The sequence below is a fragment of the Leptosomus discolor genome, chromosome 1, assembly GCF_034619465.1.
Source record: "Leptosomus discolor isolate bLepDis1 chromosome 1, bLepDis1.hap2, whole genome shotgun sequence".
NCBI classification, from domain to species: Eukaryota; Metazoa; Chordata; class Aves; order Leptosomiformes; family Leptosomidae; genus Leptosomus; species Leptosomus discolor.
In genome coordinates this window covers 155,271,827-155,297,608 of record NC_141391.1, presented here as the reverse complement: position 1 = coordinate 155,297,608, position 25,782 = coordinate 155,271,827, and the positions used below count along the sequence as shown (strand labels likewise).

Genomic DNA, 25,782 nt, shown 5'->3' with positions numbered 1-25,782 from the left:
TCTCTACAAGATGGGTGAGTTATTCCCATTAGAGAGAAAGGGAGTGGAAATTTAAGGAGAAAAAGAAAAAGATGTCTGAATATATAACTGCTGATGCTGGGGACGCGATTCGTATGAAGCTGCTGAGCTAAACATCTCAGCTCCGACGTGGAGATCGGGCCATATGGCAGAGAAATGGTGCAGACCAAAAGCTGTTGACAACAGTTAGGGGCTGCCGTCCTCTCCCCGTGCAAGGTGTGTAGCTTCCTCCCCCCTCCCCCCCCCCTCCCCACTCCCCACTCCCCCCTCCCCTCCCGGTTTGTTTTGGTTTGATTTCCCCCGACCTCCCTCCCCTCCCCATTCCCGAGCATCCTTTCAGCCAGCCGTAGCCCTGCCCGCCCGCCTTCATCTTGCAGATGGCCAACGTGCCGCCGTGTTAGGAAAACTGTGCACAACAACACATCCCAGCGCCGGGGACGAAGGAAGCTTTTCGGATACCGGCGGAACGGGCGCGGGGGTGTGTGTCGGGGGGGTGGGGGTGCGTGGAAGAGCGATGCCGGGACCGAGGAGCGGGGCCGGTGCTGCCTAGCGGGAGGTGCGCGCTTGGGCGGCGGGTCCTGCCGCGGGGCTGCGGCTGCCCCCCGCCGCCTCTCCTCACCCCGGCCCGCAGCGGGGAAGGTGCCGCTCCGCCGCCGCCGCCGCCGCCGCCGCCGCGCCGGGAGAGCCGAAGCGCTGCCGGGGCGCTCCGGGGGAAGGGAGCGCGGCGTTACGCTGCCCGGATGACAGTGCCGACGACAAAAGCGGGCGAGTGAATGGCCAGGGCTGGCGGAGAGAAGCCGAGGTGTTGCCGAAGCCAAGCTGCCAGTGACTGTCGGCGAAGCCCGCTGGGGGAGAGCCCTGGGCACGCCTGCGTTCCCAGATCCAGCCGGGGAGGTTATGTTTTAGCCGCGATTTAAAGCCGCGGCTGCAGCAGCAACAACAACAGATTGCTCCCCCTCTTGCTCCCTCCCCTTCGACCCCGCTTTAAACCCGAGCAAGCGACCGCCAGCCCAGACGGTGATGTGCTCTTGCTGAGCCACTGACAAAGAAAAGGCAACTCACCTATTCCTGAAACGGGGATAACCAGCGGCTTGCAAGCGGGAGATCTCTAGCTGTTGAACTTTGCTGTCCTGTGATGATGCTGTGGTGAGCCTGCTGATCTGAAAGCCATCTCTTCTGGATTTCTGAGCTGGCCAGATTGAAAGAGATTAATGGACTGATCAGCCGTAGCTTTCAGGTCTCTTCAGGGGGATATTTCCCTTCGGCCCCTGCTGCTCGGGTGCTCGTGGTGAGGGGAGCAGGACATCTTTGTATAGGTGGGTCCCTGGCTTGCTCCCGTTCGAGGTGGAAGGCTGCATTTCGCCTCGCCAGGTCTCCTCCGCAGAGGGGAAGAGGCAGATGAGACTCCAGGACTGCCTCCAGGGCAGAACTTTGTAGCGCTGTCAGCATCCCTCCGCAGCGTCGATGTGAGCCACGGGAGTTGGGGATGTTTGAGGCAGTCTCTGCCAAGTGACACCTAGCAGCTGCTCCGGAGGTTTTTGTGTGACCTCGCACTCAAGGGCTTTGCCTGTTGTGAAGATGTCCATGGTGTTTCTGTGAAGCTGAGGTATGGCTGCTGGAAGGTTACTGCTGTATGCTGGCCTCTCTTTAGCTCTGTGTGCCCTGGGCATGCTGGCTGTGGCAATCTGCTCTGACCATTGGTATGAAACTGATGCCAGGAAGCACAGAGAGAGGTGCAAGAGCATCACCACTAAGAGAAATGATCCTGGCTTCATTTATAACTCCAACAACAACCTGCCTCTCAGGGCCAGCAGGTCTAGGTTGGACCGCTGGGAAGGGAAACTCCTCTTGGCAAGAAACAGGAGACAGATCTTTGCTATGAGCGCAGTTGACGAGTGCATGAGACAGTACAACTCGACCAACATGGGGCTCTGGAGGAAATGCCACCGACAAGGATTCGACCAAGAGCTGGAGGAGCTCATTGCCAAAGGTAAGGGCTGTTTTTTACCAAATGAATGTGCCAGGCCCTCCTGAGCTGAGCAGAGGCTGAGCAGAGCCATTTGGGCTCACAGATGGGAGCTGGTGTCTCTAGCCAAGTACCTCTCCTTGCAATGGGTGAACTGGCCCGGTTGGGTATTGCCTCCTGAAGCCTTGCTAGGGCAGTTTCCCACAGGATCTCTACTGCTGAGGCGCAGGGTTTGGGAGCAGAAAGGCAGTGGGGATGAGAGCAGGCACACCCCAGAATGTCTCTCTCATGCCTCTGTCTCTCTAAGCTTAGTATAGCCTGCCCATCACCATGGTATCAGATTATTTTCGACATAGAAGTAAAAAGTATTGATATAGCAGACATTGGATATTTTTTTTTAGTTTTGTTCAAACCTGGTGACACAGGCAAAGTACATATTATTTTACTGGAGGCTACATATGTCTGTATTTCATCATTCCCTTACCAAATGCCCCATCGGTCCCAAAATACACCATTTGCAGTGCTCACATGTAGGCTTTTTCTGTCCTCAAATGGAGAGTAAACAAAGAGAAATGCTAAAGAGCAGGAGGAAACCCAGCTTGCTGTTTACACTGAGCTGTGTTTTGGAATATTTTCAATGTCTACAAAACATTACATGAATTTATTAGGAGTGTTAGAAAGGAATAATTTTCTCTTGGGGTGAAGATGCATCTGTTTGCCTTTAGCATTTTTGTGCTATGATTTTTCTTGGGTTTTAGTCCTTCTTCTTTTTTCCCCCAAGGTACCAGTTCAAGCTGATGGTCAGTTCGCTTCAAATGTTTCTTTGGTCCAAAGTATAGGAAGGGGAGATGCACATAAAACCCAGCCTAAACATCCTGTCTAGAAGAGATGTATGTTTTTGCAGGATGATGAGGGTTTCAGTAAAGGATGACAGCATCTTTGCTACCCACGGCATGGTTACTCTCTACAACAAAATAACATTTCCTTCCCGTGGTTGTTCTGTTGCATTCAGATGATTCCCCAGCGCTTTATTTTCATCGCAGTGAAACCATTTCATCTTACACCATGCAATCTTTAAAAATACTTGCTTTCTAAGCATGTTCTCTACCTCAAACTCCCTGCATTAATTCCCTCTTCAGACATTGCAAGTGGAATTATTGCTTAAAGCTAATTATTCACGAGGGATATACTCTCACATACGTTTGCCAATGTATACATTTTTTTTATTCTGTATGTTTTACAAGGGAGCAGTAGAGGTGAGTAGCGTGGTATAGACTTGCACTGAAACAGTACAAACAGGTAGTGTAGCGGGGGACCTCTATCAGTAGTCGGGATCCTGTCTGTGTTGCTAGTGACCCTTGATGTCTAGTTGCTATTTAACAACCCCTATGAAATTAATTGGTGGCTTTAGTCCCATTTGTAATGGTCAAGTGAACATGTTCAAAGCCTGTCAGCACCCTGGCACCCTGCTGCTGGTTTCAGTGCCGAGGGAGGGATTCCTCTTCTCCAACTAGGTGAGGGCGAGGATGTGCTGGGCTGATCACTCTGCCACATGTGCTCCCTGTGCTCGGGGCATAAACAAAGAAGTTCAACCTTGACAGCGGGCGAACATCTCACCAGAACTCACCTTTGGCAAATGGAGTTTCAGTTGTTGGGTTTTTCATCTTAAAATAAGCAACGCTAGTTTCTCTTTCATCACCTGCCTTGTGCTGGGTTCGGGAACGTCCGTTTCTCCTGCCAGAAACTGCTGAAATTGCCTGGCGCTGGGTTATGTGTACCAGCAGCTCTGCGAGGTGTTAACCATAGAGAAAATGCAGCAACTCAAGATGAGGTGGTTAAGCGCAGGAGAAGATAGTCTTCGAAAGATCCTGCTGTAATTTGTGCGTGTTCGTGTGTGTGTATGAGTGTGTGAATGAGTGTGTATGTGTGTGTGTGTAGTGAACCAACTCTAAATATAGAGCATTCAGCTGGTAGGTAGCAAGGGATTCCCAGGCTCAGGTACAGCGTGCGTTCCTGCACACATATTCCTGGACATATGTGCTGCAGATGGCCAGATAGCCACTTTGCGGAGTCGCTGCCCCAAGGTTAGAAGTGCAAATCGTGCACATAAGGGAGGTATGTGCGAATATCTGTGTGTGTCACTCTTTGCCTTCTTGAAAGGTTTTTTGATACACATTTAATAAACTTCATTGTATGTTGAGAGAAATGTTAAAGGAAGGAAACTCGTAACACAACATTATAGTTTGTTTGATGTTTTTTCTGGAGTGAGGATCTACCTGTACTATAACTCTCAGCTGTGATGAGGAGTCACACGCCTTAACACTAATGCTATAGAGGTGTGTTCCCTTGGTACCTCCAGATTAAAACATAGAAAAGCAAGTATAATGGCAGTTTGCTAAAATAGAGTGTTTGACTTGCTCAGAAATAAAACTGGAAATACTATAGGATTGCTTGTCCATTTTATGTTTTGGTAGATCAAAAAGAACAAATGGATTCTACTCTCCCCTTACCAAAAAGTAATGTAAGATACTCATCTGTTAAAAAATCCTTGTACACTGGAATCACTGAATTAGAAGGAGCCAGATTTACGTGGGCAGTCAGCTGGTGTCCTTGTTCCCACCTAAGGCCAGCTACTAGTGTTTCTTTACGATCCCCAGCTATATGATGAGAGTGGAATAAGTACATTTGCCATTGCTACCAATGTTTGAGAACAGCTATGAGTTCAAAATGAGGGAGGTACTCTAGGTTCATCCTGACAGCACCTCCTTGCCTTTCTAGTTTTTCTTCCATGGCAGATGCTTCTCTGGAGTTGCAGGAGTGGGTGCCTGGGCAGAGCACGCCCTGTGCAGGTCTGAAGAGCTGCAGATGTTCTCTACCTGTAGTAATCAAATACCCTGACTGGGGTACATGTTCCTACACAGATGAAATCTCTCTCTGTATGAGCTCCAGGGCAAATACCATATAAAAGAGGATATTACTGGTACACAGGCCTTTTACTGTCCTTCCTCTGCCAGCTGTTAATTTCATCTAACACACCTCTTCCAGAACAGGATAACCTAATGCAGGTTCTGGCCCCAAATATTGTGTGTAATGCTATATGTAATTGAATGTAAATGCTATTAAGGGTTGTTTGGGTTTTTTTAAGCTGGACAGGATATAAGCGATCCATTTATTTTGAGATAGATCATAGAATCACAGGATGGTTTGGGTTCCTACATTTTTCCCTAGGCAAAACTTCCAGTATTGAGAATGGTAGGTTTGTCTATCAAAGGATGACAAAAAATGGCCGTTAAGAGCCTAACTTGCTTTGCAAATACCCTGCAGTTATTCTGCTTATGAACTCTGCTGAAATTAATACAAGCTGTAGGCAATGGCTTGTGGCAGGATCAGGCCCTGTGGTACTTGGCAGTATTCTGATGCCAGTGCTTTTAAAAAACAGTACTGTTTCTGAAAAGGCTGTGTCACTTCTGTAATTATATTCTGTATTTATTAGTTTTTACTTTTTGGCAAATAAATCAAAACCTTTATGTTGGATTTTGCTAGAAGAACTGGAGATCTGTTACTTCAGATTTCTTATGTATAGATATAATAGACACTAATGCATATATAAAATAGTTGATCCTATTTATATTTCTCCTATCCCTTTTTTTATGTCTCCATAGAACCCAGGTGCATATTTCAAAGTAATACAATTAGATAAAGAGGCAATGAATTAAAACAGATTGTCACAAGTAAGCATGCTCAGGGAGAGGCAGGCAGGCATGAGACCAAAGGCCTGAAGAATATTCTAAAGCTGCATCAAAACTAGGCAGTTAATTTGTTCTCTTTGTCATCACAAATGAAAAACAAAAATCAAACCAAAACCAACAGACATTATAGTCAATAAAGAAATTATTGGAGTTGAACATGCAAACCCAGGGCCCAGTCTTGCTAACTTTTACTCACCTGAATAATCTTTATTCCTGTGAACGGGCTACTTGGACTGAGGGAAAGCACTCTTGTACAGAAGGACCAGTCAAAAAGAAAGAGCTTACAAAGCTGTTTTTCCAATTCTGCTTTCACATCTGATCAAGTCTTTTAGCATCTTGGGACCAGAGTTTCACTCTTGAGCCCTAAAGCCTTGCAGACTCAAGAAACACTGGCTCTGGGTTTATTCAGTACAATACTCTAAGCTTCTTCTGATTCTCAGGCGCCTGTCCAGTCTCCTCTGTGAATTAAGTAGCCCTGCTGCTTAATGCCCCTTTGAATATTAACTATATCCTGCTAGATCCACTGTTTTCCTGTTTACCGCTGAGTTTCTAGCAAAAGCAGCATTCCCTCACCCTACCAAAAAATCCCAGTGAACCAAGGACCTCCACCACGAAGCAAGTAGAGAATTGAAATGCAGGTAAGTGTCCGTTTGTGGCCGGGAGAAGGCAGAGTTCATGTCCTGCTTTGGCAACCAGCAGCTCACCAGCTCCTTGTACTGACTTGGAGTGACCCAGAACAAAACCTGGAGGCCACAGAGTCTGTTTGCATCCTACAGCAATGTTGCTCAGATGATTTCCTGCACTAGTTGAGAGGAGAACAAGAAAGGAAAAAATGGAATTACATCATTTAATTATAAAGGTACAATAAAGTAGATGAAGAAGTTGCACAATAAGTGGAGTCTGTTCCATTTAGACAATTACTACTCAGAGGACCTTTCATCTCGCTTTTGGGAGGCTGCCAGTTAAACTTGTCTGGATCAAGCTCTGCTGCCTGCCACTGGAATCCAATTTCATTAAAAAAAAAAAAATTACAATGACCTTGTTATTTCAATCCCCCTTTTACCTTCCTTCTTCCCCCAAGATCTGTGGAAGTCATAGTAAATCCTATTTTTAAAACATTTTGTTGCGAGTATTCTTAGCCCGCGTCACCATTGAAAAAAAAACCAAACAAGTAATTCCTGTGCAGCCTACCTCCACCCCAAAGAGTACACAAGATTTCTGGGATGAAAGCATTCTCTGTTTTGGTTTGTCAGGTATACGGCACAGCTGAGGAAGAAAGTCTTAGCAGGACTACTCTGGTCATCACTAGGGATTATTTATACAAAATAGGAAAAGCCTGAAGAGAGGCTAGTTGCAGCTATCTCTAGGAGTAAAAAGATTTATTTTTGTAAAACTCCTTGCAATACCTTGCAATAGTGTAGATTTGATTTTAAAAATGCAATGGTTTTGCCAGGTAAAGTTCATGTATCCTTCATACATCAAAGAATCCAAATGCTTTGTTTAAAATGTATGCTTGAAATCCTAACTGTTTTCCAAATGGACTGACTATAAAAGGGACCTTATTGAAGTTTTGATTCTGATCCTAGTGAAGTCAATAGTAAATGTTTTATTGAACGTGGTGATGCAGCAAGTTCAGGCCTTTAGTGTTTCCTTTGAGATTAAAGTTGTCCCTGGATAGAAAGGCCAACGCAAGGTCTGTGTTCCCTTCTGTGACAGCAGAGTTCTGCTGGAGGGATCCAGTGAAATTAAAGCAGTAGACAGCCTTTGAGTTGAATCTTAGGCTACCCAGGTATTTAGCCTTCACCGTTTTTGATGCTGTAATTATTCTTAGTCTATTGATGTAGACTGGAAATCAAAAACAACTGCATGTTTCTAAGATACGCCAAAGACATCCTCTTGTTCAGAGATTTTCTAAAATCATGTAATGGATGAAATCACTGGTGTTTCCTGCATGTGAGTTCCAGGAGGATTTGGCCCATCGTATTTTAAATAAGCAATTTTAATATTTTAATTGCATCAAACTTGAATAGCAATTCATTAAAAAGTATCTTTACCACAAGTAATGAGAACCTGACACATTCCGCTGACACATCTGAGATAATTAGTTTGATAATATATATCTGCTAAAAATGCTAAGAACATGTATGTAATTTAACAGAGCCGCAACTGTTTTTAATGATTCTGTTTTAAAGGGCAAATTTCAATCAAGCTGTTGGCTTTCAAGCAACATTGCCGGTGAAGACAAATGAAAATTTTGCCTGAGTAAAAATGACTGGATTGTGCCCTTCTCAAGAGAAACTGATATTTGCAGAGCTGCCTGCAGGACTGCATGCTTAATTCCTGTTAATTTAATTGAGCATCCATGCTCAATTCAACGTCCTTTTGAGAAATATCAGCGTTTTTATCCTTTCTGCCTATCGCTTAAAAAGTTTTTTAAAAGTCTGGAGGAAAGATTTAGTATGAGTGCAGATATATTCTATTTATGTAAAAATACAAATATGAAAGATTATTTTACTTAAATAGAGATGAAATGACCTGAACTATTTTGTCACCTCCAGCAATAAAAATCCATATTAATATTGCTTTTTCTCGTTGAAAAAGTCTTTCTGTGCACTCAGAGAAACTTCAAGAGTGGAATGAGTTCATTAACTATTGCAGAGGCAGTAAATGAGGAAGAAGACTTTATGTTTTGTAGGTTCTGCAAAAATAATGTCAATCATTTATAATGTAAGTAAGTTACTTAATGGCTCATTGCTAACAAAGTGTTGCTGGAACCCTTGAGTACATATTCACCTCTTTAAGAGCAGAAGAAAGAAAGGAGATGGTGTTCCCTAGTTTTTAAGGAATAAATAGACAAATAATGCTGATTCCGGAATCCAAGTGCCCTTAACAAACCATTCAGAATAGAATCCACTTAAAAGAAAAGAATATAAATGAACATATTTTCTTTGCAGGAGAGAAATCAGACTATAAAATGGAAATTTCCCCATTTTCCTTCTCATAAAGCCTAGTTCTTCTACAAATAAATATTCAGAACTGCCCAGCTGAGCCTGCTGAAATCATAATCCTTTGTAGATAACTACCAAAATAGATGGAAGAAAGGTAGAACTGCACTTAGGGAAGGGCTTACAAAGCTCGAATTCAGTCCAGGCTGTGCCATAGTCTTTCTTCATGACCTGAGGCAAGTGACTTAATCTCTCATACCTCAGCTCAGTAGCAGTATAATAGGGATTTCGTTCATTATTATTAATTCCAGTTAGAGTTCTACCATAGGATTTATGAGCTTTAATCATGGATCAGAAATCATGGATCAGAAAAATGTCCCTGTCCTTTCGACGTGTTGCTACACTTTAAATATTGGCAAGTAATGCAGTCTTATGAGAGAGTACAAGGAGATGACAAGGTAATTATGTTCACTGTCACCGGTAGTGGTTTTAAACCACCAGCAGGCTGACCACATTTTTGTAAGAACCACGAAATGCAGGATTCCTAGAAGAGTTGTAGAGAAGGATAATGAATAAGAGGTGCAGATGTTTATAAGGTGGTCTTCCAAAGATTGAGGGATGGCATCAAAAAATCATGGGTCATGTCTGCTTGAAAAATCAGTAAGTAGGTGATGGGGATTGACCTCTTTGGTTGACTGTAGGAAGAAGCTGACATTTCCTTAATGAAGACAAGTAGATTACACTAATGAGACAGATATGGGGACAGCAGGCTACAGCTGCTAAAAGAAATGACGTGGTCAGAGTGATGTGTTAGGAAAATGATACTTCTAGCAGCATCCTGAATGGATACACAGAAGGCAAGATCACATTTGTAAAGGTCAGAAAAAGAAATATTGTAGTAATAAAGGCATGAGGTAATGAGAGCCTGGATGGAGAAAGAATATGCAAACCTTAGACATCCCCTGGATCTATGGACGTAGTGAGAGACACAAGGTGAAGATGTTGCTCCAGGTGTTGACCAGAATAATAAAGAAAGTAATAATGTTGGCTGTGATGATCAAGAGGGGAATTACCGATGAGAGCATATAGTGAAGAAGGGAGAAGAACTTTAGGAACTCTGTTTTAGCTGTGATAAGCTCAATTTGATATCTGTATGTCTATGAGGGAGTATTAGAGAGACTGTGGGTGTGGACCTAGGGAGACGAGTTTGTGTTAGAGGAGTGAATCTGAAAATTGCTGCATGGAGATGGTAGTGGAAACCGAGTTTGTGATAGAAATTACCAAGGAGTAAAATACAGAAAGAGAAAAGCCCCTTGAACTTCCTTCCAGCAGAGCTAGGAGAAGAAAAGTATCTTCTGGAGGACATGCAAAAGGAGCAGATTCAAAGGTGGTACAAGAGAAGTGAGTAATGTCATGGTAGCTGAAGAAAGACACCATTTCAGGTTAAAACAGCCCAGGAGACTACTGAAGGTAGCCGACATGCTGCAGCAGATGAGAATAGAGTATTCAGACTACGCTGAAATTTGCCCAGTACGTTAAGCAGAGACTTTGGCAGCAGCAGTTGCAAAGGAGAGGAAGCTGCACTGAACTGGTGGGGGGGGGACTCCAGGCGACGTTTGTACCTGGTGTATTCAGAGATGCTCGTGATGAAAGGGAGGAAAGAAAAAGACATGGTATTTAGAGAGAAAAATAAATGTTTTAAGTTGAAAAAATGTTTTAAGATGAGAATATTTTAAGAGGAAAGAGATTGAATGGTACTTGCATTATAAGAGTAAAGAGGCAAAGGGGCGTGAGAGGTCAAGGAGAAGAGAGAACAAGAGGACAAGAATGGCCATAAGGAAAGTCAGGAGATAGGATAATAAGACTGGCTCAGTGGCAAATGAAAGAAATGAAGGAAGAGAGCTGCATAAGAGGTTTTTCATCTGTGGGAGAGAAGAATGAGGAAGGAGTAGTAGGAGGGGAAGAGGAAACAAAAGGCAAAGCTACTGGAAGAGGAATATTGTAGTCTGTCTTTTTTCTCATGGAAGAACTGGGTGAAATCCTGCGTAACAGCTGAAGTGGGGGCTGGAGGAGGCAGGAGGGTCTGAGGAATGAGCCGAATGTGGCAAAGAGGTGACTATGGCTGTGAAACTGAGATTTAACTGAGCTGAGCTGGAGTAGTAAGTCTAGGAAACGAGCAGAACTGAATGGGGGAACAATACGTTTGTAGTGGGGAAAGTTAGCCAGGCAGCGGGGTTCCCCTTAGAGATGCTTTGCTGTGTGAGACATAGCAGAGACCAACTGGCATGGGTCAGGTGGGATTTGGGATAGCAGGGCAGGAGTAAATAGGGGAATGCAGGACAGAAGGTCTATGAATGAAAGAGTGCAGCATGGATAACATCAGCATGTGGAGAAAGGAAAGAAATGATAAAGAGAGTGATAAAAGGCTGAAAGCAGGCAGGAAGTCCTTCATAATGATGATCTGAGGTGACAGAAAGGCCAAGCAAGATTAGCGTGAGGGCAGTGGCCAATGATTGTTGCAGAAAGAGTCCAGGGTATGGTCCAAGCTGTGGAGCAGAAGGATGGGGGGCAAGCGCAGGGCCCAGTACGAAGCCCTGTCTTTTTGGTGACTGACAGGATCAAATAGGGTCGTAAACTGAACGGAGGAGACACTAAAACAGAAAGCCTAAGGGGCAGAGAGGTCACTACTACCAACTCTCTTCTATAATTTGCCCTGCCTTCATGCTGCGAGTTCATCCTGTGTAACCTCACGGAGGTGTCAGCATGGTTCTCCCCAGCAGAAACCAGCAAGTTTGTCCAGTGCTTGGAACAATTGCACTCCAGTCTCAGATTGAACCTCCACTGCAGAGAAACAAATATTAACTACAGATTCAGGATATTTTCCACAAAGTGGGGGTGGATAGAGAAAGGTATTTACAGACCTGAGGGGCTTTTATGGAAAAGATCTTTTCAGCCTGTTGTACCCCCATACCAGTGCTTCTGCACTTGAAGCGCTGCAGCCTCCAGCCCCCACATATAAATGTCAGGCCAGCTAGGGAGTCTTGGGTCAGAAGTAGCTGCTCAGACCCCGTGGCAGTCTGACACATGCCAGGTACTGCTCTGGTGGGCTCATGGTCAAATTTCTCCTTACTGAGTGGTCTGCTGTGGTCTGCTATGATCTGTGCCCACCTCTGTTTCTGACTCCAGTGAAGATGTAACCTTGGAACGAGCTGCAGTAGCTTAACGTGCCTTGGGGGTGCCAGAGAAGCCAGAAAACTGGCACTCACACCCCCTTAAAGCAGAGCTGAGAGGATCTTCCCAGTATCCCAGCCTGCTTTTTCCAGCAACTCTACCTCAGTCATTCCCAGAGGGACTCTGCACTCAGTGTTGAGAAGGAAACTATGTCCCAAGCTGGGTGATTATCAGCATCTCTTGTCAGATGACAGGCAACACGCTCAGGCTCTGAAACCCCTTGATCCCCTTGTGCCACCTCTGTTCAGTGTAAGTAAGTGTCTGACCTACCTGTTCAAAAGTGCCCCGTGATTCTTTTGTTTCTTACCATAATCACGCAGGCTGAAACACCGTAAAGGGACAGAGGATCTGGGATGTCCCATGTGTACGGCAAAGTGGGTCGCATTAAGATATCCCACCAGATCAAATGAAAGTCACTGAGAATCTCTTGTCACAGCCCTTATTTAAGTCTGAGACCTTTTGTTGGTTTTGAGTTTTAGCAGCAGACATTTCAAAAAAAGCTTCCTAAGTGTATTTCTAGACTTTCTAATAGGATGAAACAGTTATGCTAATTTTATTGGCTAACAGAAGCTATTTGAAAAGATCTTTCTGCTTAAATATGAATGTACGATGCTTGTCTCTGTGTCTCCATTCATCAGTACATATCTTTGAATATGCAAAAGAGCCTTTATAATGTAGATACTTTTGCTTTCTGCCCGGTGGTCATTTAATGACATAAATATTATAACAGAAACAAATAAACAAAAGAAACAAAAGCATTTTTCAATCAGATGTTAAAAGGTGTAAATTAAGGTCAATAGCCTGACTTTGAAGGGGTGGTGCTGATTTATGGTAGCTGATGATCCAATTGCATTGCTTTGTCTTGGGTACTTAGGTAGTTCCCATTGAGACAGTATCTGAATACTGTACTTCTTGATCTTTAACTGTAAAGGACTTCTGAAGAGTGGAATTATCCCTGTATAACACAGAGGACAGTTGCCCAATAATGCAAACATCCTCTGGAAAGAAATTTCTCATTGTTAGTCCCTAACTGCATGAGCTGGTGTTTTGTGTTAAATTTCATCCCTTTTCTATTCACCAGTCCTCAGGCTTACCCAGTTCTGTTCATATGGTATTCCATGATGGTTAAAGAGATCGGGAGGAATGTTAACTGATCAGAGAGACAAAGGAGCCAGCGAACAGGAACAGGGGAAATGGAAAAACTCAAACACTTTAATGGGCTCAAATTGGGAAGTTGGGTAATTTCCATCTCAGGCTTCTGAAAGATGTGGTACGTGACATTGCAAGTCCAATAAAAAGGATTTTCAATAAATCCGTCTAATTAGGATGGTGCCTTAGGAATGAAAAGTAGCAAATCTATATTTAAAGAAGGAAAAAAAGTTGTCTGGACCACAGCGGACCTTTTAGTTTCATCATAATAATACCAAGTGGAGTTTAAAGTAAGTTCTAAAGGAAAGATTAATTAAATGCATGGGGGGGAAGGAAATAAACATGCAACGTATGTTTTCCTATTTGAAGTGTGCCAAACTGCCCTGATATATTTTGCTAGGAAGATAACTGGGTTTCGAGACAAGGAAATGCCTTGAACCTAAATTACTGGGATTTTGGTAAAGGATTTTATGTTCTGCCCCTGAGGAAATGGTTTGTTACAATGTTAAGGTAATTAGTCAACGATTTACAGTGTGTTTAAGGAACTGACCAAAGGAAAGCAACAAGTGCTGAGGGAGGGAGTATCAAGATGAAGGTCAACTATAGAGCTCCTGAAATAAGGGACCAACTTTATTTAACAATGCCATTAATGATGTTGGAGTGAGGTCTGTAAGGGGAGGTGATAGCTTTCATTGGGCTGGGCACAAAACATTGAATTTAAGACATTTGCTGCCACAAGAATGAGACATTGCCTAGAGAAAGATGGCCTGGAATATTATATACGAAGATCTGGGTAATGTTGAGGACTGGGTCATAGGAAAGATGTGAAATTTCTTTCAACGTGACTTTTTGATCCTGGAGGACATGTTTACATTGTTGGGCAAACACCCTCAGTGTTGCTCACCGGAATTCTGGTCCCCTAGACATCCAGGCTACGGGGAGATAGGGGCTCAGGTGGCTTCCTCCCTGCCCGGGTGCTGCAGCAGGTTTTCTTTCAGGGTGGAAAAGGTGCATACCTGAATCTCACCCAACGTGCAGTTGGGATGTGATCACAGAGCATACCTCAGTGGGGACAAGGGATTTGTTAAGGCACACCTATCCTGAAGTGCAGACAGAGAGAGGTGGAGCCACGACCAGGAGAAAGGTGGATGGGATTCGAGAACAGAGCTGGCCAGATACTGCAAGTAGAGAAATCTTAAAAGTCGTGGGTTAGGTGTTAATCAAGCCTTCTCTCTTATAATCTTTGCTATTCTTGTCAACTGCCTCTGAGCAAGATGAATTCAAAACAGGTCCAGAGTGGAGTCACCAGTGTGAGGAGAGCAATGGAAAACCTATTTTACAAATGTGATTGTTGTCCAGAAGAAATGGGGTTAAACATAGGACAGGGGGAAGATGTGTTTAAGCTAAGGACAGCATTAGCAGGGAAAACAGTGTGTGTGAGGGCCATGAATATACGTAGGCTGGAAGCTGTGCTGTAGTGGGGCTCTGGAAGGAGGCCACAGCACTTCTAACAGGTTTTAAGGATGAAGATGGATATATTTAGGAAGAGGGATTATATGATATACTTGCCTGCTTTGTAAGAAAAATGGACACAGTCCTTTCTAGTGCTGTGTCCTTGTGAAACATGCCATAGGACTGTGAAGGATTAATTTGTTATTACTATTAATTTCTCTTTTTTCCCCCAAGGAAGAGCATATTCGGCTCTGTATCAAGCAGGACTTGATGGAAGAAGTGTTTGTCACCTGGCCACCTGATACCAGCCAGGGGTGTCTGATGGGAGGGAAGGGACCTAAGACAAATCCAGCTCCGCCACCTGAGCTGCTTTGTCTCTTTCACCTGGATCTGAGCTGCACTTTGTTTCCTTCCTGTGACACCCCACACATCCAGGAAGGACTTGGGATGCGGACTGTGTGCACTTAATGCACATTTTACATAGCTTTCCTTTAGATAACACAGCCAATAGGGTCTTTGTTTCTTGGCTGCCTCGTCTGCTTTCATTTCGTATTGCCTTAGCTCAATGACAGCAAAGGCCTGTTAGATTCTCAGCCATTTGCATTCATAAGCCAGGAGAATGCAGAGCCTTTAACTTCTTCATTAAAATAGTTTATATAAAATAAAAGAGCATTTCCGTACTATATTTAAATGCTCGGGATGGCTGGCAGCAGCAGAATTAAACTCTTATTTGCACATATTTAAATTACCATGAGATGTGTGTTTCAGTTCACAAAATGTTCAGCCATTTGGCTGGTGATGCTGGGTGAGTTTCCTTACAGCGGGAGGGATTTTACCGCAGGATCCATCAGCTTATGAGGGCTAAAGGCACCCACTCCTGGGCTTTGTTCACTTCTGTGTGCAGCAGCAGACCACAGTTCTCACAAAAGTTTTTGGGGCAAGGCTCCACAGCACTGAAGGTGGGAAAGCATCATCTGGGACATAGCCCTTTTGGGCTACAGTTCAGCTCCCAGAAAAGGTGGAAGTAGGGCTTCATCAATCAGTATGGAGGAAGACAAGCTGGAATGGTTTGCCCGTCTGGGTGGTTGGGGAACCTTGCCTGAGACTCTGAGTAGCAAAGCTGCCTTCTGTGTTACTGGAAGAAACAGCTCTATGCCGGAGTACCTGGAGAAGGAGGGTTGTATCTAAGGTGGATGAGAGAAGGAATTTTTGTTTTCTACTTTTGTTGAGGAATGACCACAGCCTTATGAAGAGCAGCCTCCGTTCTGCACCAGGTGAAGTGGTAAGGGTGGTGGCAGAGACCGAGGGAGGGAGACTGGAGGTTGTTGGTGTTGTCTGTATGGGAGCAGCTGGATGTGAGGTCCTCTGCCTGTGCACTGAGCCGTGTGAATGTGAGACAGCTGCTTTTTAGGAGACGTATATCTATGGCAGAGGGACGCTACGCTAAGCCTCTATACTCTGCTGAGTGTTTGGAACAAGGGTAAAGATAAATGGTTTTCTCTGCTCATTTATGTAGACTTGACCCATCTTTTTTTTCTATGAAATAATCTTTTGTGTCCAAGAGACAAGAGGAATCCTTTCTACCTGGCATCCTGAGGAGCTTCCAGTTTTCAAATGCTGTTCCTTGTAATTCGTTGATCCTGGTGGGAAATGGGCAGAGTCCCAGCAGTGGCATGAGCTTTTTCGGGATGGGAGCACGACAATGCCATCTCATGCTGACCTCTCTGTAAGGTCCATGTTTCCCAGTGATGAAGTGGCTGCCGAATGCAGTGTCTTGCCCTCAGGACTTGGAAACTTCTGTTTGGGGAAAGCATGGGGACGTGTTTCAAATCTGGGAGAGAGGTTTTTAAACAGGAGGTTTCACGAGGAAAAGTGGGGCAACTTGTTTAAGTGTCTTCAAAGGAAGGAGGGAGAGGCTACTTGAGTGGTTGGAAAGACGAGAGGTGTATGTCAGCATAAGGTCCAGCCTCACACTGACAGTGACGGCACTACAGGGATGGCTTCTGTCTTCCCCCCAGCCTTTCCTTTTTATCCCTGCAGTTAGGAAACCTGTCCTGTTCTTACCAGTGTTGCCTGCACTCTGTTGCGCACTGGAACTGGTGGGACATCTTTCCTCCTCTTGTTCATCCGTTACTGTTAGCATCCCGCCTGTGACACAACAACTAATTGCATTGCCAATGCCTTCAAATTGAGAAGAAGCAGCAGGGGCAGATGAACTCTTCAGCACCAAAGTCTTCTTTTCCTGTACATGTCTCTAAGAATACAAGTACAAAGAGGGGGAAAGGGGAACGAAGCAGGATTTCTCGTAGCAGAAAGTTGCCCGCAGTACTGAGGCACGGGCAAGCCTTCAGGCCCAAGCTCTGCTTTGCATGCTGCCAGCCTTGCTTTGAACCAAGGGGTCATGGCATCCATTTGGTAGTATTACCAGACTTCAGCCAGGGGGTATTTTTTGGCTGGCGGCATTAGGATGACTGGAAGGACATGCCTTCTTTAAAGATTCTCCTCCCTTTGAATGTAGTTTATGGCATTTTGGGAGTTTCTGGACCTGCAATTTCAGGTGACCTGCACCTGATTGCTGTGGTGGGGTGGTACATTGTATCTACCACCTAGAAAATTAAGCTATTTGAATGTTCATTGTGGGCACCTGATTTAGGCACTGAAAGACCTCCTCTGAGGACTAAGACTTTTCAGGCTGCTTGTGATAATGTTTCACCACATATCTTTAGAATCCATGTTTTGAAACAAGATCCAACTGTCCAGCTCTCAGAGGACACAAGTTGCCCCATTTCTGTCCACCCTGGTGACAACTTACACCAGGGTAGGACTTGGCCCAACACTTAGGGATCAGATACGAGCATTTCTTCATTCATGTCAACACTTTCTTTCCAGGGTTTCAGTCTGTGTTAAAACGCAGTTTGACCTGCATCCCTCCTCCAGAGCGGGAGTGTATCCTTCTGCATGGCGTGGGAAGAGGCCACAGAAACTTTCTGGTAGATTTGGTTGGTGAACGGGTGGGAGTCCTTGAGCTTGTCTCATGCATCTTGGTCCCTGTCCATGTGACAGTGTGTTAACCAAGGCCATTGGAGTCCGCAGACTGGGCTGCCTATACGATGCTATTTCACAGCCGTAAGCATTTATCACAGAATCTACCCCCTAAAGCACGTCGGTGCTCCTGAGTTTAAGTTTTCATTTGAGAAAATTTTGCTATCTATCACAGCTATGGCAATGACCTTCAAAGTTGACATCACAGTTTAGGCATCTGGTGCACAGGTATTTGAACCAGAAAGTAGAGGCAACGTGTGAAAAACTGGACGTGGATGGAGGAGATAGGGCAGGAGTCCTCTCTATAGTCATCAGCTGTGTCTTTTACCATCAGGCTGTTTCTTTTCAAAGGCTAATATCAATTATTTTGCTTTTGTTTCGAAGGGCCTGGGAACTGAGAAGTGACTCTTCTGACATTTCAGTATATTGCTGTAAAGAATATGGAGAAAGTTTTCACATGAAACATGTAAGAGCCAGAGTTTGCTCATCACAGATGCCAACCTGGTTTCAAAGGATTTAAGAAGGCATATTGTCTGCCATGCTGTTTGTTTGATATTTTTCTGTTGATATATTGTCTTTGTAGCTTTTTCATCTGTTAATTTGACATATGGCTGTATATACTGGTCTTTCAGCTGTTCTTGAGTTTTATGTTAGACACTGTACTTTGTTTACTCATGATTCTTATGGTTCTATTTAAAGGTTTAGGAAGGTAAGATGGAGGTACATTTGTAGCTCTCACAGCTTTAGAGATAACTTTATTGAAACAAACTAAGGAAAGCAGAGATGCAGTGAGGACCTAAGCACTCAGGCAGCCTGAAAAAAATGACTTGGCAAGGTGATCACTGGAGTCTGCCGCTCGTCTCGCTGAAGCGTTGCCCTTCAAGCCAGAAGATGACAATTCAGCTTCAGTGATGAAGGAGAGGTGTGGTCAGTGTGGGAATGAAAACACTTGGACCGAAAGCTTGGAGTGGTGGAGAAAAGAAAATGGAGACAAAATTAGAGGAGACCTACACAAAGAGAGAAGGGGAAGAGAGGAGAGTGGAAGCACGGGTGAGCAGAGGCAGCAGTGGCTAGAAGGCAAGCAGGTCTTCTGTTGAGTATGAAGGCCAGGATTTGGCCGTGAAGAAATACTGAAATGATAGCAGGAACATAAGGACCATGTTTCCTCTTTGACTGTTAGCAAGCTGTTGTACTGACAGCATGTTTGTGGAAGGTGCGGGGAGGCCCTGAACTTCAATCCTGCCTGTGAACCAGACACACCACATGATTTTTCTGCCAAAGATGCATTTGGGTCCTCGCTATAGGATGGGCAGGACAAGGGCAAATCTGTGGCCAACCTTGTTAATCTTGAAAGGGTAATTTCACCCGCCACTTACACCTGTGTAGAGCCTTCTTGCAGGCAAGTCTTCCAGCAGAACACTTTTGATCAAGTTTTCCTCTAGAAACTGAAGCAGGAGCCAGAGTTCTTTGGAAAGCCCTGCATATAAATATCTTGTTTAGTTAGTCTAATAAAGGTATTACTAACAGTGCTGCTTGGAGGATTTATTGGGGGATTTCACTAAGACAGTGTTAGCAGTGGAATTATAGTCATTCTCTGGTAAGACCTTGTCAATGCGAGAGAAAATAACGTTGATCCAATCAGAGATATTTTACAGGATCAATGTAATATTCCTTTGCATAATCACAACCGAAGGATTATGGGCCTGTGCTGGGAGTGACGAAGGATCGCTTGATAGATCACAGCCTCATTTGTTCTCATTGTTTAACTGGTGAAGTACAGGCAGTTTTTGAAAGGGTGCATATATACCCCTGTATCTTAAATAAATCAGTGCTCCTTCAGGCCACAGGCATTATTTTCGGTCTATTGCTTTTAAACAGTATTTTGGACTACATACATTTTTCATAGCTGAGCCATACTGAAACGTCTTGGTATGACCTTGAGAGAATTCCCTCTGCAATCCAGGAAGCCAATGTACATGAAATGGGAGAGGAGGCCCTGAGGCGGGCAGGGAGGAGGAGAAGACAAATCAATGTACAGCATGAGCTTTATAGCCCAACATCATAAGGGACCCTGAGTAAGTTTGCGTAATTGAGCTTTTAGATAACGCAGCAATTCCTCCAAGGGGATACGAGCGTTGCAGATGACAGTGAATTCAGGAGGCTCAAGAGTGTACTGTGGTATGCTGGGAATAATTTATAATAAAACAAGACCTCCTCATTGTTTACGCTACTATCTTTGCATTTTTCAAGATCCCAGTACTGCTCTATTGCTTTAATGACAGCTTCGTCACGCATTGTGGAGGCCCTAAATCCCCCTACTGGCTGCAGTCACCTAGATATTCCCCTAGCTTTAGTGAGGCTTCTTCCGCCAAGGAAGAGGAGCAGTATGTTTGATAGCTTCACTGTATTTGACTGACTGGTTCCTTTGGATTTCCACGTACATCTCAGCAAACGATGGAAAGGCAAAACGGTGACTGAGGCGTGGAGCAATGGCTCAGCTCACTGATAACATCAAGGGCCATTCAAACTCCAATCTTGTAGTTTCAGATGACTTCAACTGCAGGGCTGCAAAAGTTATTTGGGGAAGAAAAAACAGCTATTACAAGAGACATTTAAAATTAGATGGGACATGGCTTTCGTGAAAATACAGCAGAGATCAGCTTGTTTCCATTGGGGGCAAGGACAGATAGCTGAACTTGACCCTTGTGCTGTCATGGGCAGAGTATAGCATGTATCAAAGCATGCAGCTTTGCTAGGAGGTTGTGACTAGCACAGGGCATGTGTACAGAGGAGTATGAGAGGATGCAAGAGCCTGTTGGACTTAACTCCTTCAAATGAGCTTAGGAGAGGGGCAAGACCTCCAGGTGACTCTGGTCTCCAAGGCATCGCCTTGCACCAAGAAGCAAGGGAAGGGGAAGAGGAGGCAGGGCCAGGGTTACAGAGCAATACAGAGGTTGTAGCCTCCAGGCAGCACTAACGCCTGCCAAAGGTGCCTTGCTGGCCTTGCCCTCGGAGGCTGACTTTTGGCAAACGCAGGTCTTCCACAGCCATTGCTGTGGGGCAATTTGTGGAGGAAGACTGGCTTGACAGCTCCCCTTTGCACTGCCCGGTGCCTCCTGCGCTCCGTGGCATGAGGCGGGGAAGCAGCCACACATGCCCTCCTTGTACGGACTGCGATCCCCCTGCAGTGCTCTGCTTGTGCAGGCTCTTGCTGCCCATGGGAGAACTGCTCCTGCTTTGCTGACGGCTGTTTCCGCAGGACCTGTGTAACTCTGCCCTGTGTGTAAGCCCAGGGGTGTCACCATGGGTCTGGCACTGTGGGTGGCACCGACACGACAGGACAGGCTCAGGTTGACAAAATCATTAAGTGCGAGTTATCACGGTGCCTTTTTTTTTCCCCTTGCTGCCTGGAATAGTCAGCAATCAGATTGCTTCTACAAAATGCAGCACCAAGATATCATCTGTTAGAGTAATCATTTATTGTATCATCTCTGGCCACCACAGCCCTCAGACATATTTATATCCTTGCAATTCATGGCTGTCTGTCAGACGGTCTGTTGGTGAGCCTGTAGAAAATCGATATTAAAAGGTTGGGGGTTCTGACTTAAACCGAGAAAAGCATGAAAAATCAGAGGAAATCCACACTGGTAGCCTGTTCTTTGTTGCATAAGTTCAGGATGGACCCTTGTCTGGGCTTTTCACTTGTAACTCTCAGCATCCTGGCTCTGGTGAGCCTCCTCAGATCATGGATATTTCTGGACTGTGCAGTTTTCCATGTTAGTGGATCCATAGGCATATGACGAGCATGCCAGTGTAATTTGCATTTTAAAGTAGTCTTAAATAAGCTCTCATGTCTGCAGCTGGGCTTTGAGAGGATTGCGTTCCCTGGAGTTAGCCCAGGGCAATGTGCTGAAGATCACACATAACTTTTACTCTGTTCTTGCTCAAGCAAAACTGCTTTTAAGTCCAGGGAAGCAAAGTCAGTCTTGCTGAAGTGGGAAGCAAGCATTCCTTTGACTTCAGTGGGACACAGATTTTGCCCAGCATCAATTTTTGCTTGTGAAAAGACCTGAGGAAAAAATGAAGAAAGGCCTTCTAGACCGAGCCTCGCAGGAGTTTACTAATCACTGCTTCTTGCACAGGTTCACTGCCATGTGAGTCCCCTGAAATATTTTCTTGAGTTGAGCAGGAGGTTTGCCTAAAGGAAATGACCTACATACAAGGCAAGTGCCATGTAACACTTGCGGTTAATGTTTTATTTGTTGGTATAATAAAAGCATGTCAACAATTCAGTCTTGCCAAATTCCACTTGCTTGTTTGGCTGGGATATGTATTTTTTTTTCCTGAGGAGGGAGGAAAATGATGTTCATTTGTTTCTTCACTACGCTCCTGGCAAGGAAGAAGATTTTGTGCCTGGGCTGATAAATTTTCAAGTGAATTTTTTAAGGTTGTTATTCTGAACTACTGCCCAAAAAAGTACAAGTAAAAATAACCTGAGACTTTATATAAATTCGTATAACTGCCTTTACAAACGAAAATGTTGGGTCTTTCCTTGGATAGTCCAATATGCCTCAAACATTGCTGTCTCTGCAGAACTCATTTCTTCTCTGAAAGCTGCAAATGTAAATGTTCCCTTTGAAACAGTGTCACTCACAAATAAATAACACAGATCTTCCTTGATGCACGTTGTGTCGAACAAATCATTCCCATCATCTTATGCTTGATACTCTTTCATTTTTCCCAGAGGGATTTGCAATCATTTCAAGTCACTTTCCATTTTGACTTGTAGCCTAAGCAATTGAACAGGAGTGCAAGGCTTCAGCCAGAGCTGCTCACTGCAGTTAAGTGCAGCCCCCATTAATGAGCAGGTAGGGTCAGGCCTTTTGATCGTGACCTCTCTGGGGGGGGGCTGATCTGCCAGGCTGTTACACAGGCTGGAGAAGGGTACCACGATGTTCACATCACTGAAATTTTTATACCATCCCATCACAATAGCATCTAAACGCAGACATGCACATCTCCACAAGGAAATACAGCTCAGAAACTGACTGGAATAGATATGCCATGTATTATTATTTGCCCAGTTGACTTATCTATACTAATATTTGTACTACGCCCTCTGCAGCTCTATTCCCCCACCCTTTTAAAAACTTCATTTGAATATAATTATTTATTTTAAGCTGCCTGGTGACGCCCAGGCTTGAGGAGCTTAATTCCTACTGTAGGCAGGGAAAGTTTGACACTTCTGTGCGTGCGGTCCTTGCCGTTATGCGGGCTTATTCAGCAAAATGGCCGATGCGGGCAGAAGATGTGTAAATCAGCAAGTGCTGCAAGAAGAGCACTTTATTGAAGCTTTATCAAGTGCCTGCAGAGCTGACCTCCGAGCAGCAGCTGAACCACAGTTGGGATGGGAGCGAGCCAGCAGCTTTCACTGATGACTAAGCCCGTGTGCTGGGAAACGATTTGCTTACAAAACTTGCCTGCTTTACCCATGGGTGGCAGAGCACTGCATAGCTAGGGGTGACTTAAATCATTCTGCTTAACTCACTTAAATTGTTCCTTTCAGCACAAATTCGTAGCTCTCAGTACACTTTGATGACTCTATATTTGTGTACGGGGGATTTAAGTTACAGCCAGGCTGCTGACTGTCGGGGTCAGCGCGGTGTTAACGGCATGGGGGGGATGTCAAACCGTATGGCGACATGACGGCATGTTCAGGCCTGTGAAATCTTTCCTTGCTGGTCTGGCACTGGAAGAGTTGGTCCTGCATGTTTCCTATCCCTTCTGCACGAGCTTCTCCCTGCGCTGCATGTCTGCAACTGCATATGCAGACGCTGGCAAACATTGAATATGTAGATATGTAGATATTTGCCTATTGAGAAGTGGATCCCACAGAACCCTGCAAGTGTCTCAATGAAAATAAAGGCCTGAAAGTTGAAGGCAAAAGGAGAAAGAACTGTATAACTTTTCACAAAGCTGAAAATAATGAAGGGCTAAATTAATTTGGAGGTAAAATCTAAAAAATCTTAACAGGTAATTGGGAATTTATTGACAACATTTTACTGCATGTTGCAAAAAGCCACGGTGCTATACATGAGAAAGAAGACCATATTTTTAAAAACTACAATTACTTCACTATGAGGGGAATTAAAAGTAGCAGGAAGTAAGAATTGTGAATGTGCCTGTTCTCACATACAGGAAGAAGAAAGGACAACATACTGAAATATCTGGAAAGTAGAAATGAGGAATGGTAAAAGCTAGATAGGAAAAGAAGTACAAGAAGGGAAAGCTATGTGTAGTTGTGTTAATACAGGCAATAAAGCTCCAGAAGCTATTAAAAATCAGACACTTCAAGTTATTATATACTCTGTAATAGCAAAGCAGATTAATGATAGAAATGTTAACAATAGTATTTGTCTTTTGCCAAATGGAAATGATTAAAAAAAAAAGTGGAAATCAAGGCTATGTTTAATAATTATTTTTATTCTTCTTTTGGAAAAAAGCTGGATGAGTTATTCTTGCCATATGATGACAACAAAATACTTTCTTCTCCAGCAGTAGTTTAGACTGGCAGAGCACAGTTAATAAAGTCAGTCGTTTTAATTTAATAGATCTGAATAATTTGGTACTGAGCATTTTAAAAGAGCTGGGTAAGGAAATTTCCAGACTTAATTTATATAAATGGTGATTTTTAGAACTTGTCAGGATACTGGTGAAATATCAAAGACCTAGGAGAAAGCTGATATTATTCAAACTCTTGAAAAGTGTAAATATAGCAATACTAGGAAAAGTAATGTAGCAGCTAATGTAATTAATTAATAAAATAATAAATTAAATGCAGATATGCTAACGCTAATCAACATGGATTTATAACAATAGATCTCATTAAACTAATTTTTGTTGATAAAAGCGCTAGCATTGATTGAATATTCCTTCTCTTCTTTTAGGCACTTGACTCGGTACCAGATGACATCTTGATTAATAAGCTACAGAAACCAACATGGTGCACATTAAATGGATTAAAAAGCTGGCTAAATTATAGAGTTTAAAATGAAATTTTCTATAGACATAAAACATTTCGCAGGGTGCTACAGGTAACAGCTTTTTGCATTAGGTTAGTTAACATTTTTACTAAAGAACTAGAAAAAAACCATGACAGAGTGATCCAGAAAGTATACTAATAGTAGTTTGGGGAGTAATAATAATGAAAACCAGGTGACTCTGTGGAAATGGTTTAGATATCTTTGTAAAGTGGACAGAAACAATGTGTACTTTAGGTACATATGTTTGGGACAGTGAGATGGCCTATAGATATAGTTGATCTATCCTAGTGTCTGTACTGGAAGTAAATTATGTACCTCAGCTGTGCCTCAGACAACATGTCTTGGGGTACAGTTGGCCCAGACATCATCCCTGCACAGCACTCCGCTGGGCTACAAAGGCTTCATAAGGCTGACAGTATTTGTTTTGCAACGATGTAAGTTTTGTGGCTTTTCGATTCTTTCACACACTCAGGAAGGGTTGAGACAGCAGAGAGGGCTCAGGGCCGAAGCGATGGTGCCATCAGGGAGGCATACTCTGTAACGCAAGGCTGAAGGAGCTCAACCAGCTAAGCTTAACAAAGAGAAGATGGAGGGGTGGCTTTATCATAGGCTATAAAACTGCGTATAGAAAGACATCCTGCTCAGAGAGGACTCTGTATCTAGCAGGCAGATACTGGGTTCATCACGAGTGGCAGGCTGGGGTTAAACCAGCTGAATTCAAACGAGATATAAGGCCAACAGTGGTTAATGTCTTCCCTGGTTAGCGGGGAATGTATTAACCCCAGGAACAGCTTGCTCTCAGAGGTGGCAAATTGTCCACTGAAAACACTTTGAGAACTTAGATTGTATCTTCAAACGGAAATGAATTCAGGACAGTCCTGTGGCCTGTACTCTGCTGGGTATCTGAGCGAATAATCACAGAGCTGCCTCCTGGGCTCATAATTTACACGGAAGTTGTGGCATTAGACTACGACTGACTGACACCAAGAGTTCAGATTTTGTGTGTCAGCCAAGGGGTTTTCTGGCTTTCCTGAATGTAGATCAAAACTTGGAGTATTTTGTGTGTATAAGTATGCAAAGCCATAAACATATCCATTTCAAAGCACACATCCTTGCCATGCTTTGGGTAACTGGGTGGATCTGGTGGAGTAGCAATGAAATAAACTAGGAGTGCTCTTAATGCGGGG

General features: G+C 44.0%; 1 protein-coding gene across 2 annotated transcripts in view; it reads left to right on the top strand.

The window, feature by feature from the left end:
* The first annotated feature begins 1,626 nt into the window (after nucleotides 1-1,626).
* The window catches only part of TMEM178B (transmembrane protein 178B), a 220,020-nt gene continuing 195,864 nt past the window's right edge, over nucleotides 1,627-25,782 (top strand). For both annotated transcript variants that reach the window (XM_086467880.1, XM_086467872.1), the window contains exon 1: nucleotides 1,627-2,008. In XM_086467880.1, coding sequence (XP_086324006.1) covers nucleotides 1,627-2,008 — 382 coding nt within the window. The remainder of the gene's footprint in view (nucleotides 2,009-25,782) is intronic.